Source organism: Eleginops maclovinus, chromosome 15, assembly GCF_036324505.1.
Source record: "Eleginops maclovinus isolate JMC-PN-2008 ecotype Puerto Natales chromosome 15, JC_Emac_rtc_rv5, whole genome shotgun sequence".
In the NCBI taxonomy this organism is placed as follows: Eukaryota; Metazoa; Chordata; class Actinopteri; order Perciformes; family Eleginopidae; genus Eleginops; species Eleginops maclovinus.
This window is the reverse complement of record NC_086363.1, coordinates 17,421,264-17,441,505: the sequence shown is the minus strand read 5'-3', so window position 1 is coordinate 17,441,505 and position 20,242 is coordinate 17,421,264. Positions and strand designations below refer to the sequence as shown.

At 41.8% G+C, this 20,242-nt stretch overlaps 1 protein-coding gene across 4 annotated transcripts in view; it reads right to left on the bottom strand.

Annotated features, from left to right (window-relative positions):
* Positions 1 to 2,101: 2,101 nt before the first annotated feature.
* Positions 2,102 to 20,242, bottom strand: part of disp1 (dispatched homolog 1 (Drosophila)) — an 89,693-nt gene continuing 71,552 nt past the window's right edge. For all 4 annotated transcript variants that reach the window (XM_063902859.1, XM_063902857.1, XM_063902861.1 and 1 more), the window contains 8 exons: positions 12,387 to 12,416; positions 11,294 to 11,417; positions 10,781 to 10,908; positions 8,434 to 8,528; positions 7,946 to 8,043; positions 5,696 to 7,285; positions 4,575 to 4,838; positions 2,102 to 4,490 (listed from right to left, as the gene is read on the bottom strand). In XM_063902859.1, coding sequence (XP_063758929.1) covers positions 2,721 to 4,490; positions 4,575 to 4,838; positions 5,696 to 7,285; positions 7,946 to 8,043; positions 8,434 to 8,528; positions 10,781 to 10,908; positions 11,294 to 11,417; positions 12,387 to 12,416 — 4,099 coding nt within the window. In that variant the 3' untranslated portion in view covers positions 2,102 to 2,720. The remainder of the gene's footprint in view (positions 4,491 to 4,574; positions 4,839 to 5,695; positions 7,286 to 7,945; positions 8,044 to 8,433; positions 8,529 to 10,780; positions 10,909 to 11,293; positions 11,418 to 12,386; positions 12,417 to 20,242) is intronic.

The following is a 20,242-nucleotide window of genomic DNA, read 5'->3' as shown; positions in this document are numbered from 1 at the left end:
GCATAGCGGTACTTTTCCTTCTGACACCCTCAGCCTGCCCCGGGGTCTTCAGGTTCCAGCATCAGCCGTTAATTTCCCCGCTGCTCCTTCCAGCCAGAGTTGCGGTTGGAAGGAGTTGAAACTAATGCCTTATGATGAGTTCATCACATTTCCACAGGAGCGCCCCGTCGTGTGAGAAAAAAAGATCTGAAATAATAAAACACTACATTTGAGACGTCAAAGCAGGCAGCATTAAATGATAGTGAGAACAAGATTGGCGGTGAGATTCCTCATCAAGAGAAATGGAGCTTGGTCTCTGGAGTGTACTGTTCCAAAGAGAGACTATTGTCGAGCCAAAAAGGGATTATCTCTTTTTTCTCAAGTGTGTTTCTTGATATAAACAAACATTGTAAGTCAAACATAAAGGCTGATTTGGCAAATGCAAAAGAGCTGGAGATGGAGGGTTTAAATGCTCGGACAATGGAAAATGTTTAGCCTGTTTAGATAGTAAACGTCAAAAGTTAGGGATGCTGAGGGTGATGGGAGAAGGATAATATCCGTAGGCTGAGAGGAGACCATGTGACCTGGAGACCATCGTTGCCAGTGAGGAAATGTAGTGAAGTACAAGTACAGTACTTAAAGAGGCCCTATTCTGCTTTGGGGTTTTCCCTTTCCTGTAGGGTGTTATATAGGTTTTAGTGCATGTAAATGGTCAGCAAAGGCTAAAATCCCCAAGTTACGCCTCCACTGGACTCCTTTGTTTACTTCCGTAGCAGTGTCATCACTATGTAATACTTGCGTTTCAATTGGCTAGCGCTCCAACACATTATGCGTGATAGGCTAAGGCAATGGTTCCCAACGCGGGGGGTGGGCGCCCCTAGTGGGGCGTGGAGGTACTGCAGGGGGGAGCGTGAAGCTTTGGAGGAAGTTGTTAACAAACATTGGTCGCTCTTTGTTATAATTAAATCAAAAATGTTTATAAAATGTATTTATTACCTTGTACATTTTGTTGAACCAACTACGTACAAATGGATGTTCTATCCCACAAAATAAATAAAATTATAGTTGATCATTGTGTCTTTATTCTTTTAGTGTTTTTATTTTCTCCAGTTATTTTTCGATATTTTAGACACTTTGTATCAGGTTGAAAACCTTTAACACAGAGAACAAACACATGTTAATGACATGCACATCAAATTATAAACATTTTGTTATGCCATTTCCTAAATTTATTTAAAATCCAAAATAAACCACTCCTGAGTTTTCAGAGTATGATAACTCAAACGTAAAACAACTCGTAATTCTTCAACGACATCATTAATAAATGAATTATTTAGGAAGTATTTTTTTTACCTGAAAGCAAAGCAACTGTTTGCGCTGTTTAAAATATTACGAGCAAAAGGAGCGCACACAAGTTACGCTGCGTAAAAGCGATTGCGCAACACCATCTAAGGCAACAGAGGACGCAGATTAAACGAATGAAATAACGGAAAAATATACCAAAGGCGTCTCTGACCTCCAGGACTGTCGCCAACTTCTCCCTCCGTGGCATTAGGAATAAAGAGGGCGACCGCCATAATTCCTGCCCCTTTTGTTGCCGTTTTACCGGAAGTGGCATTATTATTTTGAATAACTAACTCGCCTATCTTTACGAAAAAATAAGTTATGCTATTCAAAATAAAGCAAATACCCCTTTTGGTATCGAACACTAATAATCTAAACGAAAATACATGAATATAAGAATTTATTTAAATGTCTGTTTTTATCAATTATTATTATTTCATTTTATTATTGAGTTTTGTCTTAACAGGGGGTGCTCAAAAATATTTCCAATTACCCAAGGGGGCCTGACTGGAAAATAAAGAGCTTTTGGAACAAAATATGTCACAGTAGAGAAAATGAGCACGATGTGTCCGTTCTGAACAGTTCCTCAGTAGAAATTAGATGGACTTGTTGCTGTGAGAAAATGAGGTCCGAATCACATGCAGTCATTATATCTGTGTAAAGCAAACAGAATAAAGAACAGAAAGCCCCGCCCACTCTGACTCCAGTCAATAACCTCAGGCCAGATGGAAGAGATAGCTCTGAAGGCGCCAGCAGTAATGACACAATGAAACAGGTGTTACCATTCAAGATATCTTTCAACAGAGCCTCATTTTATTTTATGGTGTGTGTGTGTGTACACAAGATTGAAAGAGCAGACAATAAAAGTCAGAAGTGATTAAAAAAAAAGACATTTTAATCATCTTTTATCTGAGGCCAAGTTGAAACAAAAAGATTTATTTAACACCGGTTCCTAAAGATAGAAAAAGTGTTGAGGCGTATCAGCTTGTAAAACGTGGCACAATTCCGTCATTGTAGATGTTATCATCTCAACAACATTTAATGATAATTACAATATCACATTATAAACCATTTCATGGGGGTGCAGATGGCTGCTGCAGGAATACATTTAACACTGAAGTTAGCAACTTTTCATGGAGGTGTGAGAAGATCAGGTCCCAGAAGGATTTAGCTTTAACAAGTAGTGCGTGTTTGACACTGAAACATTTCCTCTTGATGTGAAAGTAGAAGAAGAAACATGTATACAGATCCTATTGAGTGGGGGCTGTTTGGTGAACACAGCAGAGGCACTTGGTCAGCATCACACACCTTGTTCAATTGCACAGAGACGTTAGTGTTAGTCGCTCCTCTTCTTGAACATTTGTTCAGAATTGAGTTTTATTTAATCCCATGTATCATCAACACAAGCTTTCTGAGGAGGGGTTGGTGTGTATTGCGATAGGAGGCACGCTGGTGTCAGTTTTTGGCACGTTACACTCTGAAGCTGAATTGCACTTCACTTTCAGCGTCCTGTTGAAGCAGTAGAGTTTCTTTGGCGAGGCGGAGGACGCCCGCTGTCGTTTGGAGGAGCGCTTGCACTTCTTCCCACTCTCCTCCCGTGTGACGGGAATACTTCTGAGCTGCTCCTGGCTGCCAGGGTCTTTACAACAAGCGTCCACCTGTCTGGTTGTGTCAGTGGTTGTGGGGGACGTGTGATTGTCTCCACAGCAACGGTCACCGTCCTTTCCCTTCTGAGTCTTATGACTGTGAGGCGAGTCCGGTGAGGGGGAGGGGCACTGAGTCTGAGTCAGGGCAGGGGGGCTGATATTGTGGCTACTGTCAGGGCTTGAGGATCTTGTTTCATGTTTATGGGCTCCTGGCACCCCGGGCTCTGAGCCAGAATCCTGGGTCAGAGCTGTGGCCCTCTGCTCTCTGGCTGACCCGGCCTGCGGGCCCGTAGAGTGGACGCAATACTTCCTGAGATTGCAGCTGTGGGCGGGTCCTTGCCTGGGGGCCACTACTCGTCCCTGGGCGCAGTGGTGGAAGTGGGCGGGAGGGCAGTGAACATAGTGCATGCGGCACTCCATATGTGTGTACACTGGGTCTAAATGGGGTGCATTTGGTTTGCTGGGGGGGTTTCCTGAAAGCGGGAAGAGCTGAGGGGTGGGAGGGGGGTCCATGGGAGGCTGAGCACAGGAGTGGGGGGTCCACTGCTGGGACAGGTGGTGAGGAGGTGAAGGGTCCCCACATGTGCAGGTAGTGTTCTGAGAGAACTGGCACCTGGACGGCGTGCTCAGGGTTGCCACCAGGCCGTTCTCAGGGCCTGTCCTGCCGGGCTCTGCTTTGCTTGTGTACTGGATGTGTGGGAAGGGGCCAGTGTGGTGGTGAGCAGGGACCTCGTTGTAGAGGTGAGCACACACTTCGGGCTCCTCTCGGGTTTTGTCTTCACTTTTCTGACTGGAGGCCAGGGGCTCCAACTCGTAATGCTCCGCCTCCCCGTCCCCGCTGTCCAGCTGGTACTTCCCTTTCCCCTGAGGGGCGGGGACTGCGGACGTGACCTCAGAAAACACCTGACACTGCATCTTTTTGGGCAGGGGGATCTGGCCGCAGGTCCCCTGGGGCCCCAGGCAGCGACACATGCACTGAAAGAAGAAGGTGGCGAAGGCCCAGCTGATGCACATGATCAGCATCATGAAGGTCCCCAGCTGGGTGTAGGCCAACACGGTGGAGGGCATCATCATGGCCCCGGCCACAAACGTGGTCAGCGCCGCCATGGCGATAGCGGAGCCCATGCGGCTGAGGGAGAAGATCACCTTTCCCTCGCGGTCGGGCTCGGGGGCGAGGCGGTAGGCTACACCGTAGTGGACGGCGAAGTCTACGGAGAGCCCCACGGCCACAGAGATGGTGACGGACTCCAAGACGTTCAGCTCCCAGCCCAGCAGCACCAGGGAGCCCACGGTGACGAAGATGGTCCCAGCGATGGACAGGATGGCGTACAGACTGATGATGACGTTCCAGGTGGTGAGAAGCATCACGCTGAAAGCCACGGCCACCGACAGCGCCATGGCAACTAGAGTGCCGTCAGACAGACTGTCCTGGAGGTCGTAGAACTCCAGGTTGCTGATGAACCAGCCGTGGCTGAGGCCTGCTGGGGCGTAGCGGAGCTCCTCGAGGATCCAGGCGTCCACCTACAACAGAACCACCATCATCAGTATCAGGATAAGCAAACATACGGAATGTATCATAAAGTGACGTCAGAAAGTTAGAACAACCTCGCGGTAGAACTGGAACATCTTCTCGTAGGCCAGGGTGAAGAGGTAGGTGCTCTTGAACTCCAACACTATGGCTCTGATGGTGTCGTTGATGTCGAACCGAGGCCCGGGGGTCTTGCTGTCCAGGTGGTAGTTGGTGCTCCGGTCCAGCTCCATTATGGCTCTCTTGATGCACAGCTCGAACACTTCCTGTTTGTAGGGGAAGGTGGACTGGCTGCAGCAGGGGTAGACGGAGGCCTCCTCACACTCCTGGTTCTCCATCCACTGGTAACAGGAGAGGGGGGTCAAACATCACTGTATCATGTGACACTTTAATGTCTTTACAAAGTACATTTTGTGTTCCCATTAGGTCGCATTTAATGTATGACTTCTTTTTATATTAGGTAGAGTCATTGCAGAGTGGAGGTACTTTACTTGAATTTTTTCCATTAATGCCACTTTATATTTAAACTCCACTGAAATTCAAAGGGAAGCATTGTACTTTTTATTTACCACATTTTTTAAGCGCTTCTGTTAAAAGTTACTTATATCATACAGATGTTTGCATCAAAACTATTGAAAAAAACATGATATTTTGTAATAAAGTAAACTAGCCAACACTCTGTACAATTACAGCTTAGTTGATTCATAAACTAACCACCTGATAAATTGCATTTATGAACATTAAAGTTATCTTCTAATTATTTTGAATAACTGACATTTTTAGGCAGTTTTTTCTATTTTTAATAGATTTTTCTGAATTGGGTACATTTTAGTTTAACAGCTTTACATATTTTCTTGATTATTTTCACTGAAGTATAATTTCCAATTCATGATTATACTTTTTTTACCAGTATTTTTAGTGTGGTACTTTTACCTAAGTTAAAGACCTGAATACTACCATATCAGTATCTGATAATAACAAAACCTTATGTTTGTCCCTCTTAACCTGAGCTCATACGTTTGCTATATATATTAAATATTTGTTTGGATCTACTTATTCTTAAGAACATTTGTTCAAAATAAGAGCTAATGGATTATCTTTTTTTTCTGATATCAGATTCAGGGATTATGTCCTTTGCAGGATCAATACTGATGCTTATTGTTGTATCAGTGCATCCCTAGAGTATCCACACACTAACCTGTTTGAAGGTCTCGATGAAGCAGCTGGTGAAGTCCTGCTCCTCTGACTGAAAGATGAAGCTCTGATTCCTCAGCTTCTGGCAGAAGTTGAGGATCCACAGCTGAGACGCAGGACTGGCGATGTTGAAGGTGCTATCCAGCATCAGCTTCCCCTTGTTTTTGGGGTTCAGGGGGTCCCCGTTATCCTCGGGAGTGACGCCCCAGATGATGGTGATGGGCATGTGGAGGTCCTCACCGTGATGGACCCTCTCGAACATGAACAGCTTCTTGTACTCGGCGTCGTAGCGCTCGAACGGGTGCGAGGAACGGAATACCTGGAACTCGGCCAGCTCCAGAGACGGGAGCTTCATCTTTGGATTGACACAGACAACATAAGCCCCCCCCACTGTGATGGCGAGGAACCAGAAGAGCCAGAGGTAGCGCAGTTTGATGACGATGCAGGGGAGAACCTTCTCGAAGAAGATCCGTGACGCCTCGGAGACGGTGAACAGGCAGTTGTTGGCCTTCTGACAAAGACCGGCCCAGAACGTCCGGGTGCAGTATCCACTCTGCGGCTCTTGAGGCCTGGCACACGGGAACAAATTAGGGAGGTAGCGCTCGTGTAGCACAACCACAGCTGGAAGCCAGGTGACCATGAGAATGTAGTTCACCAATATGGCGGTGCCTGCGTAGACACCGAAGCAGCGTATGGCAGTGATGTTGCTGACGTAGTTGGCGTAAAAAGCTGCAGCCGTGGTGAAGCTGGTGACGAACATAGACAGGGCGGCATGTTGTAAAGTCACTCCCACCGTCTCTGATAGCTCGGCGTGCGGCTTGTCAAACTTAGTATAGTTCCAAACGTCGCACAACACAAAGGCGTCATCTGCGCCGATGCCCACCAGGATGATGAGGGCTGTGAGGTTCATGAAGGGGAAGAACTCAAAGTTGAAAACCATTCGGTAGAGGAAGTAAGACACGATGAGTGAGCTGATGATGGCGATGATTGTCATGAGAGTGATGAAAACGGAGCGCGTGTACACACACATGACCAGCAGCACGATCACGATAGCTATGGCAGGGTACACCGTGTCCGTGAGGAGGTAGTCCTGGAAGAGGTCGTGTTTGATCCCAAACTCAATCCCTGTCACCGTGGTGATTCCATCTGAAGAGTTCCAGTTCTCGAAATTGTCCAAGTAAATGTTCATCATGGACTCTCCCTTCTCTGTGGGGGAGAAGAGCATGCTATATTTGAGCACAGGAGGAGGAGACTCCAGGCTCTTGGGACTCAAAAAGTCTTTGTCCACCAGGAAGTGGAGGATCTGGTAGACGGCGTTGTACTTGGTGCACTTCCTGGGCACAGTGGCACACTTGAGCTGGTCCTTCCGTCGCAGTGCCATGTCCCAGCAGTCGGGCCCAAGGGTGCCGTTGTGGTAGTACTTGGCACAGGAGCGCAGGATCTTGAGAGTGTGCGTCACGTTGCGCTCTGTGATCTTCTGACAGGACGACCTGTTGGTGAGCGCGGCGACGTAGTTACCGAGCGTCCAGCTGGGACAGCAAGAGGCGTCGTTGGTGCGCTGACAGAGGTTCCAGTAGTCACGATGGGAACGCACCTGGGAACAGAGGCAAATAGTAAATCAATCAAATTCCCAAAATGTATGATGATACGTTTATTCAACAGTGATTAAATCGATCATGCTCTGAATTGGATCAATTTAGTCTGATAACATTTCAAAAATCTAGAAAAGCTGAACAACTTTATTTCACATTATTTAATTCCCATTTAAGTTAGCATCGGGCTATCTGGGGGTTAGCACATGTAAGCCTCTGGTGCTCAAGCTGAAATGTAACGAACATTTTTTCTGTTGTATACACTGAATGATACAAATGTAACCCTACACAACCTTTTGACAATAAATAATATTATAATATAAACCATAATTAATTTTCTGCTTTCTGTAGGGTTCTGCCGTAAGGAGAATCATTTCAAAAAACTGTACTGCTGTATTTCGTCAACACAATATTAGATTTTTCTATTTAATGTCTCCTCCATTCTGAATGCATAAAAAGGTAGATAAACAAACATTTGGTCTCAATAAAAAATAAAAAAAAACGTAAATTAAGCAAGTCATGTGACAACATATCATTATATAGGAAGAAAATATTATTAATAAATAAAAAACAAAAAAAACAAAGTAAGAAATTAATTAAATTAATAATGGCAACTGTACTGTATCATTCCCAGTCGCGGGACCTCTCCTTTGTTTTCGTACCTTTGTGTTGTCCAGGTTGCACATGGATTTGATGGCCTGAATGTTCCACAAGTTCTTCCCCTCAGCTGATGCGAACACCAGTCTAGAGTAACTGTCACCTGCATGGAGAGAGGAGGTTGATTAGAAAAATGTGAAAACCATCTTTCCAGCATTAATAAAAGGAAAGAAATCTGAGACCAAGACAATTCTACAATCTGGAGATGTGGTGGCTAAAAAGTTCTCACTCCAATGTAAAAGAAAAACATCTATACCTTGATAAATAATCCAATTAAAACGGTTTTATTTTGCTAAATCTGTTCTACATCCATACAAGAAAGGTAAATACTGTCAGCTACATTCTTCCATCAGACCATCTTTAATATGCTGTACCGATATTAATTTGAGTTTGGCCAAAATTCCTTTGGAGGTTGTGCATTTACTCTATCTTTTTTAGTAATTTTCATTCAATCTAAAATGAATTGCTGTCATTTATGTATTCAAAATGTTACCAGGGACATCACAGAAGAACTCTTTACTGAAGTCCCACTCTGCTTGCCGTTTGTCTCGATCAAAGTGGTCTTCGGACCACCTCGGCTCTTGGTGACTACAAAACAAGAAAACAATGAGCTACATTACTAAGATGTACTGTATGTTTTGATTCAATTAGACAATGTGGTAAATAAAAATAAGCATGGTCATTCAAATTATGCCTGGAAACCTATTTAACTGGCAGATTTCAATAATTGAGCAGATAAAGTGATACTGCTACTTAATGCTAACACAAGATTTTGACGTTTTGTTCCACAACATAAAGTACAAAATTACATACCCCACTGGTGAATGTCCCAAGCTTCTATGTGTCATAAAAAACAGCTGTTACTACCAAGAGACTAAACGACACTACTAAACGTCATCACGCTAAACATTAGCCGCCTTTAGCTTAGCAGTGGTGATGCAAAAGGTGCAACTGTGATGTAGTTAGCCTAACGTTAGCTGTTTCCTTCTGCCCATCAAAAATCATTAAAGTGGTCTTAGTAAACGAATAACTATATCCACAGATCTACAGTTTTTGCATATTGCATATATTCCCAAATGTACTAAAAATATTCCATGGCTTTTTTTTGAGGGAACCTTTGCAATGCTACTCTATGTTAGCATTAGCATCAAGTGTTAGTTTGATAGCCCCTTTTTCAAAGAACAAAAGGAAGCTTGCATGACTTTATAGACGCAGCACAGAGATCCAGAGATGCACGGATGGAAAGTCAGCGTGACACAAAGCAAAGGGAGCACACGTCTGATGCTTAGTAATGAAAAATGCAGCAGTAATTGCTGTTCCCCTGAAAGTCAGATGAATGACGTACAGCGCTGTCATTATTATAATAATCATAATAGTGGCTCTGATTGAACGGGGGCCCTGAGGGGACGACGTGCAGACAAGTCACTGGCGTATATGTTTGCATTATGTGTGTTTTTTGCGAGGATGATGTGTTTTCTGAGTACGGCAGTCCCTTCATGGCATCGACGGTTCAGAAAGGAATTCTATCAGTGTGTATGTGGGGTTTCTTTTAGGGGCCATGTCCTCTGCTAGAAACAGGAAGGCAGGGTAATCAGGTGGCTGTCAAGAGAGAGACTGAGGGGTTGACAGATGGGGGGGAGATGGGGCCGGGACGCTTGCTGACAGCAGCAGAGGCCTCTCGTACGCACGTAAGTACACAATTACATCTGCAGACAGACAGGTGGAGGAAGACAGAGGGGGAGACAAAGAGAGCAACACAGACACAGCAGGAGACAGAGAGGAAGACACAGACTGAGGGGATCTAATCAGCGGAGTGGAGATGGGATGTTTTTTTAAGCCTTTGGATAAAGGAATTCTAATTCAGAGCTGTGTGAGTTAACTAAAATGCTAATGCTAGAGCAGCTACTTGTCCTCAACCCAAATATAAATAATCAAAATTAAACTGCCATTAGGCACAGGGAAGCAAATCTTACACAGAAATATAGTCCAGTCCCTAGGCAAGAATTTGGAAAAATGGTTTGTGCAGTTTGTTTTCTTACGTTAAGACGAAGAGCAATAGCTTCTATTTTTAAAACTCTTATCTTGCCCTAGTTAAATAACAAAAAACAAAACAGTTGAAGCTGCCTTTCCTGGGACTCTCCTCATCCTGTCTACCACTAAATACCAACTCACACCAGTCCCTGAGCCTGCCTTCCAAACAAAAGCACTCACATGAACGATAAATAATAATCAAATGACTAAATACCCAACAGCAACTAAATAAATGTCCAACTATTTAATATTACAGAGCAATGAATGGCTCCAACAGAAGCTACATCATTCATTACAGCCAAATTAAAGATGCATGGCAATGTAATCAGATAAACAACCAATTCAATTTCAAGTGGACGACCTAATTGGTGCGATACATCCAATATGAAATATGGTTTGACCTTGAGAGAGCCATAATTATAAACGTGTAAAGAGCTTCTTCTGATGAGAACACAGCTGATAACCTTGAGGATGCACACATCTTGCTCCCCTTTTCTTACAGGAGGGATTCAGACTTTCTAGCATGCCTGTCACCACTCACCAATCCTGACTGCCTCAGTTACAGGTTACAGGATCAAGGCCTCATTTTACAGCCAAATGTCAAAAATATGTCAATTTTTTCGTAGTACTTTTCATTTCAGCCATTTTAATGTGAATCAAGCGCTACAAAAAACAATTATTTTGTATGAGTGACATAAGCCCAATGGTATTTGGATTTAATGTCTGTGTAAGTAATCTAATACCTTATCCTAATTTCTCAAGCTGAAACTCTTATGTGTGTAAAGTGTAAGAGGTGTGTGTGACGTTACTTTTTGGCCTGCTCATCAGCGTATTTGAAGGGGTAGTTGGCCAGCGTGGCTTTGTAGCCCGTGTTCTTCACCATGTTGTTCCATGTGACCAGCCGCTGGCCAATGGCTGTTCCCCGTGGCTCAAAACCCTTTAAAAAAAGAAAGAAAGTAAAGACAAGGAAACAGGTTTTGATAATGGAGGCACGTTCAGTCATCATGGTGTTTTTATAAATTGAGCATTTGATCATTTAAGACTTCATGTGATATATATTTTTTATCTTCATCTCATCTGATCATACCAATTTCCTATTAACATGGCCATGTGGAATAGAGCTTTGGAAAACCAAATGGAGCTCTTCAATTCAGTGCTGGCACTATTCTATAGTGGAAAATCTGTCCCATAAAGAAAAGTACATGTTGTATTATTAAACAGCATTTGGGCTGAAGCCATTTAATCTCCTCTTTACACAGACCACACAGTACTCAGGGCTGCTTATTTTCAGGTGTTATGCTTTATTCTGGGTCTGAACTCACCAGTAGTGGGTCAGAAAAATCAGGCAGATCTGGAACCAGGACGCCCACCAGGGCACACACCACGATGAGCACTGTGCACACCCCAAGCACCACCACCGGCCAATCAGCTATCAGCTCAGCATAGCTGCAAACAAGGAAAAGGATTTAATTTAGCAGACAAAGTTTTTGAGAGTTTTTTATGTTCACTGAGTGGCTTTGATGCTGCCTAGTCATTGAAACAAATATCATTTAGTAACATATTTATTCATAGATGTCCTTAATGAAATGAGTACTGGTAATTTAAGTTTTTGTAAATTCCCTCTTATTGTAGCAAGTCCAATAGAATCAATGAGAGCCTGCTGCCACATGATCAGTATGTGACTCAGTGAGAAATAAATCTTACCCTTAATCCTAACATTTTAAACAAAAGAAGAAGGAAATGGAGATATATATAATATATATGCAGTGCTGTGATCTGGTACTAAATAAAAAGAAGCAATATTACAGTGTAGAAATACTAATTTATTTGTAAGTATTTTGGATTGGATGGCTTAACTTTTAATAATATTTTACAATGTATTAGGTAGTTACTCAAAGTAGCTGAAACTGAAGTAGTTTATTACAAAGCCTCCAAAATGTAGGCGGTGAAAGTATAAAGTAGCATAAAGGGATTGTAATCAAGTAATACTCAAATGTGTACTTAAGTCCTTGAGTAAATTTCACCACTGGATATAGTGCACCTCCTCTGGGCTTTTCTGAAGGCATTGGCTTGTTTCGAAATAGTATTAGTAACTGTCAGAGGTTAAGCTGCGTGTACTGAGCGTCACTATCCCTCTGTAGCTCTTAACACTTGGGATTTCTCCCTGAACCTTTCTAAAAACTCTAATCCTGATTAAACAGGCTGCTGGATTATATTTGAGACAGCAGAGTTTGCTGCAGAGTAACGGAGAGCTGCAGGTTAGCGGAGGCCAGGTACAGAGACAGACTCCCCTGACTCACTACTGAGGAATGACAGCAGTGATGGATGGATGACACAAATAAAGAGAGGAGGAGGAGGAGAGCTGTGCAATCCAGAACATCAACGCAAGAGGAGCAGTTTTTTGGCAGGTCTCACCTTTTGGGGAATCGAAAGGGCCTTGCAGGGCTGAAAAACAAAAAGACGGGAGATAAATCAGGCTTACATCTTGGAATCAAAGCAAAAGGAGATAAAAAACAGATTTGCAGAGACTTTGGAGCGAGAACGGACATCTTTTTTTCATATTCCCTACTCTTCTTTCTTTTACTAGCAGCCGCACACACCTTTGGTACGAGACCAGTGAAACATTAAGACTGACGTGGCTGTCGAAACCACTCTCAGGTCAACTTGTCATAATGCTCTCTGCCTTTTTTTCCAAATCCCTTTCAGATGTGATTCATAGGCTGGTTCTGTTTCTGCTATACATGTGACACACAGACAACTCACACAAGAAATTAAACATTTACGATCTGAATGGATTGAGAGTAGGCAACATCAGCTTTCGGTGGACACACACACACTTAATGAGACTCTACTGTCTTATATCCTCTTATGTGGCCTCCTCATACTGCTCAGGATCTATCTGGACTTCTCGTCAGCTCCTCCTGGGAGCGGCGGGGAAGCGTCCGGTTTTGCCGGGAGCAGCAAACGCCCCGGGTGGAGGGGAAGAGGAGGGACAGAGAGAATCAGATAGGGCCACCTGATCACAGCAGGGCTGAAGGAGATAAGTCATGTGGGTTTAAGGTCGGGGGGATATGAGAACTAGTGTGTGTGGAGAGAACACCGAGGGAGGAGAGCGTGTACAGCAAGTACTGAGTGTGATATCCTGGATATGCTAATGTTACTCATGCAGACCCACCCATCCTTGTAGAACATTCTGCCAGAAAATTGTATAAATAAACTATAAGAAATCAGCTCTGGCTGGCAGAGAACTCACAGATCCATAGTTTCTTATGTTGCTTGATAACTGGACACTTTTACATTCAAAAATATGTTTATAGCGTATTCACACCTTACATTGATATTTAAGTTAAAATGCTATTTTTTGCCCACTCCATGTTAATAATATCATGCTACTATATTTTGTTAGCTGTGATTGCCCCTTCATAGTAAATATTTGTTAGACAGTCTTCTGATACAGCTCCGGAAAAAATTAAGAGACCTCTTTTCTTAAATCTTTGTCTCTACATAGCCATTCCAGTGTCTGTTGAATTTGAACATGTCAAAATGTTGATAATTAAGTTTAAATGTGGTGTATAAAGTTGTTATTGAGTATTGTCATGCATAAGAAAAAAACTAATCACAATATTCATTTTGCATTTTGAGAATGAAGTATTAGATCAAAATGTCGTTAATCAAGTGTAATTGTATAAAGAATAAAGGCTTATTTTCAGTGTTTTTATATTTCTTTTAGAATTTGTTTTTTTCATGGTCAAAGTTCCACTTAATAAGTAAACCTAATAGTGTCTCTACAACCTTTTTTTTTCTTCAAATGCAAAATTAAATACAATTTATTCGTGCAATTCCCCCTCCCCCTCATGCCTGGCGCTAATACCCCTCCCTCCTATAGAAATAGCGTCCTGAGTTAACCCCGCCACACTGCACAGAGGAACAGGAAGTGAGTTCTGAGGTCATTAGTGCTCCGGCCATTACTGCTGTGATTTCAGAAATCTGTCCAGAAAAGGTTGTTGTCGTACTTCTGCCCCATTTTTCTCATTGAAGTCAAATCTGCAGAATGTTATAGTTACTGGTAATGAGAGGCACGAATAAACTGGTGCTATTGGGGAGGAATTTTGCTCAACGGGTGAGTAGGGTTGTAGGAAGGCTGTAAATCTCTTCCATAGTTTTACTGGACATTTATAAGACAGCAGATGGAAGGTGAGTTTAAGGCTCCAATTTAATGTAACGTCACTATCTTTAAATTACACGACTTATAAATGAGATTCTGTTGTTTTTGCTCTGAAATATTGAATTATTCTTGATTATATTATTATGACTGACTACTTCCATAAGGTGGACTCTCCCTTCACTATACATTGACCTTCCACCTGGTTTAAACCAACATTGCCTAATGAAAAGCACATTTTCCCTGCCCTCGTTGGGACTGGTAGCCAAGGAAAAATTCTGTTTTGCTAATATTATTCTTCTTCCTGTGCTCCGTCTCTTGGCTTCCCATGTATGGCCTTGAACTGCAGACCCCAAGACGCAGATATGGCCCGAAAAGGAGGAGACGAGTTATTGGAAATAGTTGGAACGGATTTGTAAAAGCGCTTTCAGGCATATCTATTTATCTACTGAAGGTCTGTTTTGAGTTTTGGTCTCCGATCTGAATCAATTTCTGCCAATTGGAAAGACGTGCAGCATACCTGAACGGGAAATTTGGCGAAAGACACAACAAAGAGGAATAGATGGAGAATACGTCGAGTCACTAGCAAGAATTTATGATGTTGTCATAAAACTCAGGCGACCTTTTCCTAGCGATCATGGGAGATGAATTCAAGATCTGGGAAGGTGATTATTCCCCAAGACTTCTATTTGTTGTTTAAGTCCAAAAGCAGAGAAAGAAACAACTGAAATGACCTGAAGCGCATAGAAAAGGGTAAAAAAAACACCCGAGCAGTGGTTGGCGGTGAGCAACAGAGAAGTAGTGTTGACTGATGATCACAGAGGCTCTAAATTCAGCAGGATGACAACCCACAGCGTCGGGTTTCCTCCCCAGCTCTGTGATCTCTTCTACTCATGATGCCTTGAAAACAAACCTGAAATGCAGTCTCTCTCCGGCTTCTGCCCCCCCCCCTTCCCCTTCTTATTTTCCTTCCCTCTCCCCACCGGCCCTGACTAACCTTTCAGTGTTATTCTATTTACCATGGGGAGAGTGTTTCAGGATCACTGGGCTAATTAATAAGGTAAACACAGACCGCCGGCCGCTCACTCAGCACTGTGCTGACGGGGGGACGGACTGTGTGTGAAGGTGAGCTGGCTGTGTGTAACCCCTTTTCAACACACACACACGTGCTGGTATAATGCAAGTCCCCAGATATTTATACCGTTTGAACTTTCTGCAGTACAGGGAGAGCTGCTTTAATCGACCAATAAACCTAGACCTAGACCAGTGTTTGCATTGCATTGGAACTAAATATTAACATTGGGTTTTGTTGTTCCCTTTTAGAATGGTAAAATATACATTAAAAAAAGGACAAGAATATTTATATAAACATTAGAAATTAAAGTAAAACTGGCGAGTGAAAGGTGGTATAAATTGTATAAAATGTAAGATTTTGGCTGCAAAATACATAAATACAATGTATTTACTATCCGAGCTGCAGATTTACATTATTCCCAGAAATAAAATACATTATTTTAGTTATCCAGCAATATATACAGTAATTCAAATAAGCCCCACATTTACCAAGAGACAATCATTTAATATATATTGTCTATATATATGATTCTGAAATACGCCATTCTGCATGATATGTATTAGTTTTGTTAGAATGTGATGCATATACTTTTGTACTTTTACGTCTAGTACAATGTTTGCCAATAAATGTGCACGAGTCTGTAATGTGTGTGTTATTTTAAAGGAGTGTGTATGTGTGCCGGCAGGGTTCAGTCAGGAGTGTGGGTGGGGGGGGGGGGCGCCTAACTGTCAACAGACGGGCGGGTAAATACTTGGCGAACAAGGCCTTCAGGTCGGAGCAGGAGCAATTAGTGTCACCCGTCAGGCTGCCAGCCCGCCTCGCCCTGATTAGTGCCTCGCTGGAACGCTGCACACAATTAGAGGCTCGACCTAGCCATGAAATAGGTCCAGACTCCCAGCACAACCCCCCTACGGATGACATCATGACACTGGTTGGGCACAAAAACACCGCAGTGTGGCTAAAATGTCGCCTTGTGTGTGTATATTTATATAATTCTCTTATGGTTTAACCAGCGTACAGAGAGGGACATTGACACTCAGAGCCAGAGTGTGTGCTAGGACGACATTAATGACATTGTAAATGTTAGAGGGAATAAAACTAAATCAGATTTTGAAGCAGTGACAGGTAAATAAACAAGTATAACGTTTGAATATACTCTTAAAGTTTTCCTATATGTATACAATAAAGTCTAAATAGGGCCTTTAAAGTAGCTTACAAGCCAACAAAAAGGCTTGAAAGTGAATGATGATGAGTTTAGTGGAGAAGCGTAAGTAGTAATCAAATGTAAAAGTGTAAACTCTTTTATGCATATAAATCAATAACTATGAGAAAAATAAGAAGAAGAGTTATAAAGTGGATGCTGAATGTTTTCTATAAGTTATTCACTCACTTCTGTTGATCGGAGAGTTTTACCCCCAAAAAGTGACAAACAAAAATGACCAAAAGAAAATTGAAATACTTTTTTCTCAGAGGAAATCTAAGGGTCAGTGTCGCATTAGCAGAGAAACTGCAGTCTGTTGATAAGACGTTACCGGGCAGCTAGATGTTCTGAGGTTCATGGGTAACACTGAATGATTCGCAGGGCTTCACGTTTCCAGCAGGCCTCCCATAAACTCTGGAGCAGGCCTGTGCTCTTTAAACACAGAGGTTAAATGGAGGTCAGCTGGGGACACTCTCCGCTCATTATCACCACAGAGCCACAGACATCGGGCACTTCATGGCATTGTGAGTGTAGTAACTGTTATGTAGAGGGACTTTATTGTTCCTTTAATCTGTGTACTAGTGCTAGTTTTATATATCAGCAATGACTAGATGTTACTATTTAGAAAATTCAAAGTGTCTCTTAATGTTTTTATTTATTTATAATATAGGATAACTGAAGCGTTATGTGTTGGAGCTATATCTTGATTTATATTATTTAATATTTAAACACTTATGTTCTTGCTGTTTTGTTTATGGTAAATGTATTATATTTAGTTTATTTAATTAAAGTGGTTCTATTATTTCATTTTGGGAGTTGTTCACCAACTTGAGCAAATGCTTTTCTACCAGAGGAGATGTAGGAAATGCCCCAGAGGTGAAACCATTGTTCTTGAAGAGTTGTATTTTTGGAACATAAGAAAATAAATGAACAAAGACGACGTTCTTGCCTGGACACTGACATCCTGTGTTAAGATTTGCTTACTGGTGCCCCAGCGTCAGTTTCAGTTTAAGTTCCTATTTTATTTATTTGATTATCCGCTACAGTATGATAAAGGTATGATTTACTGTAAGAAACAAAGCACAAACTTTCTGAAGGATTTAAATGGAAGTCAATGTGTGAAAATAGACCGATATAATGAGAACGAAAGCTATTGACTTTAGTTTTATAAATGCAACATTTTTGGAATTTGCTAAAAAAGTAAAAATGTGGCAAATTCATCGATATTATATGTATTTTGTGATTCCAGACAAGATGTCTTTTTAGAATTTGAAAATAAAAACATTATAAGTATTGTTTTTTCCTTGTTTTAAAGGAGGCACTACAATAATGTGATGTAATATTCTGAATGTACCAGACGTGTAGCCTTTTTTTATTTTTGGATTATTCTCACTAAGTCAAATAATACACATTACTGACGATTATTATCAAAATTGTCATTGTGTAGATAAAGCATCAACAGCCCTATAATAACAATCTTGAGGTATTTGGTCGCAAATATTGTGATATTTAGTTTTCTTTAGAACTCAGCCCTACACTGGAAATGTGAGGCTAAAGTTAAGAATGTTAAATATTTATATTGTGAGGAATGTTTTCCATACTTTCTCCTATGTAGATTATTATATTTTTGTCCAATTGATGACTGTAAAATGTTGCCTTTAATCCTGTTATTTACTTGAATATGTTTTTGAATATATTAAGTATTAGTATTCTTTAAGTAATTAAAATTTATTAATTAAGGAGCGTTCTTATATTTATGAACGTGTTAAATGCATTTTGTTAGGCTAAGAAAATACATTTTATCACCTTATCTAAAACTGTATTTATTGTTTCAGCTTTTGATCTACCTTTATTCTGAAGCAGTACAAATGGAAGTCGCTGTGTGTGCATGTGTGTATCCCGTGGTGAGCGTGGCCTTTTCTGGCTGCACCTGCCATTCCCTTAAATTCTTGGAGGTGAAATATGGGAGCGCAAAAATTCCAGGCATACAGGATTTCAGCACTGTAGCCAATAGTTACAGGCTGCCAGTCAGTGTGACAACTTCATCATGGCTGCTCCTCGCCGCAGACCCAGAGCCCCGCACATGTTGCAGAAACATTACAAGATTATCTTTTAAGCGGAAGAAAAACAACATCTAGGATCATATGCTATAAAAACTATAGCCATTTACGTGTTTTTGTACTACAGGGCAAACTATGGGCTATAACTGGAGGGCAGTGCAAGAACGAATCCCCGTTCCAGATGGTTTAATGTTCCTGGCCAGAAAACATGAATCTAGAAATCCTTCTTGACCTGCCAACCCTGCACTGCACGGTTGAGTGGGTATGTGTGGCCATTGAGAACAACTGGGGTTCCTAGAAGACCTCCAGAAGTGGAACCAATGGTTTTCACCTGCGGCTGCACCAAAGATCCTTCAACTTCCTCCCATGGGCATGTGGTAATACTTCTCGCTAGAACAGAAGTCTGACGGGCAAAAAAACAACAGCCATTAAGCAGAAACGGTTAAAATAAGGTCAGAATAAGCTTCAAAGCTTTTCCTCTACAGTGAGTTCCTCTTTTATAGCAAACGTGAGTCAGATAGCCATCTTTTAACAAATACATTAACCAAGTGTTTCACCATGCATTAAAAAAGAGGGATGGATGTCTAGGTAGGACCACATTTAGGGCTTGGTACCGCACTTGTGTTCTTTAAATGTCCAACCGAATAGCATCAATAATATCGAGTATTGAAAAAAAATGTGAACATTTCAATACCTTAGGAGTAAAACCCGGAAGTGAATTAGCATTTTACCACTTCCGGTTCCCTCGTCTCAGAGTCAATGGGATTTCTCCAAAGGATTTTGAAAAATAGCTCGAAATAAGGTCTGTGGTTGACACAAATTAAAGAGACATATAACGTGTTGTTGTACCACATTAAATACATCAGCAGTGATATGGTTGACTACTACTGTGACTGTATCCTGTGTGAAGATGCTGAAAGATAAGATAAAGATTTTTACCATTATGTGTAATGTTGTAATTTATTTTTTATAAATTGTTAATAAATGAAAGAAACACAACCTTTTTGTACACCTTAGGTCCAAACGGTCAGTCCTACACGATACAGCCAGTACAAACTACTATCTGGTCTATACCCGAGTCCTTTACCGTTTCCTGTCATGTGATCCAGTGTTGACACTGCCTGAAGCTTCACACTGATTGTTCTTGATCTCATTCATTAGAAGAAAGGAGAGAAAGATTTATTTTTTGTTTATTTTTCCACTTAGCCAAAGCCTGCGGCCAATATATTGTCCTGCTTTTGTTGTGGTTCAACTGTGGGGGTCACTTACTTGTTCCCTATTACTTTTCTTATGACTTCTAAACCCTTTTTTGGTCATTTTTTGCAAAACTATATCTAGATTTCTTTTATTGATTTCTTTGGTTCGGTTTTGAGCAGCTCTGCCAAAATAAAGAGACCTTGTACCTGACTGAGAACCAGCCCTATTTATCAATCGTTATTCAAAAGGAATATCAAGTGTATCTCAGAGAACCGAACAAAGATGACATTGGATGCTTTTTGGACCAGGATGACTTAGCAGTCCTGGCCCCAGATAGGCCCTGAAGCTAGAAGCCCTAATGATGACGGCCTGGTGAAAACCTGTCCTCCCCTGTGTGATAGGAAGGGAGATTACTGGGGGTGGAGGGGTCTGGAAAATTCCAAGAGCAGGTTTACAAAGTGCTGGGGAGGAAAACACAGTGCAGAAAAAAAGTAAGAGAGAAAGAAACTTGGTGTTTATCACAAAAATCGGCGTTGCCGGGTTCTTGGGAATTTGGAAAGATAAAATAATTGCAAT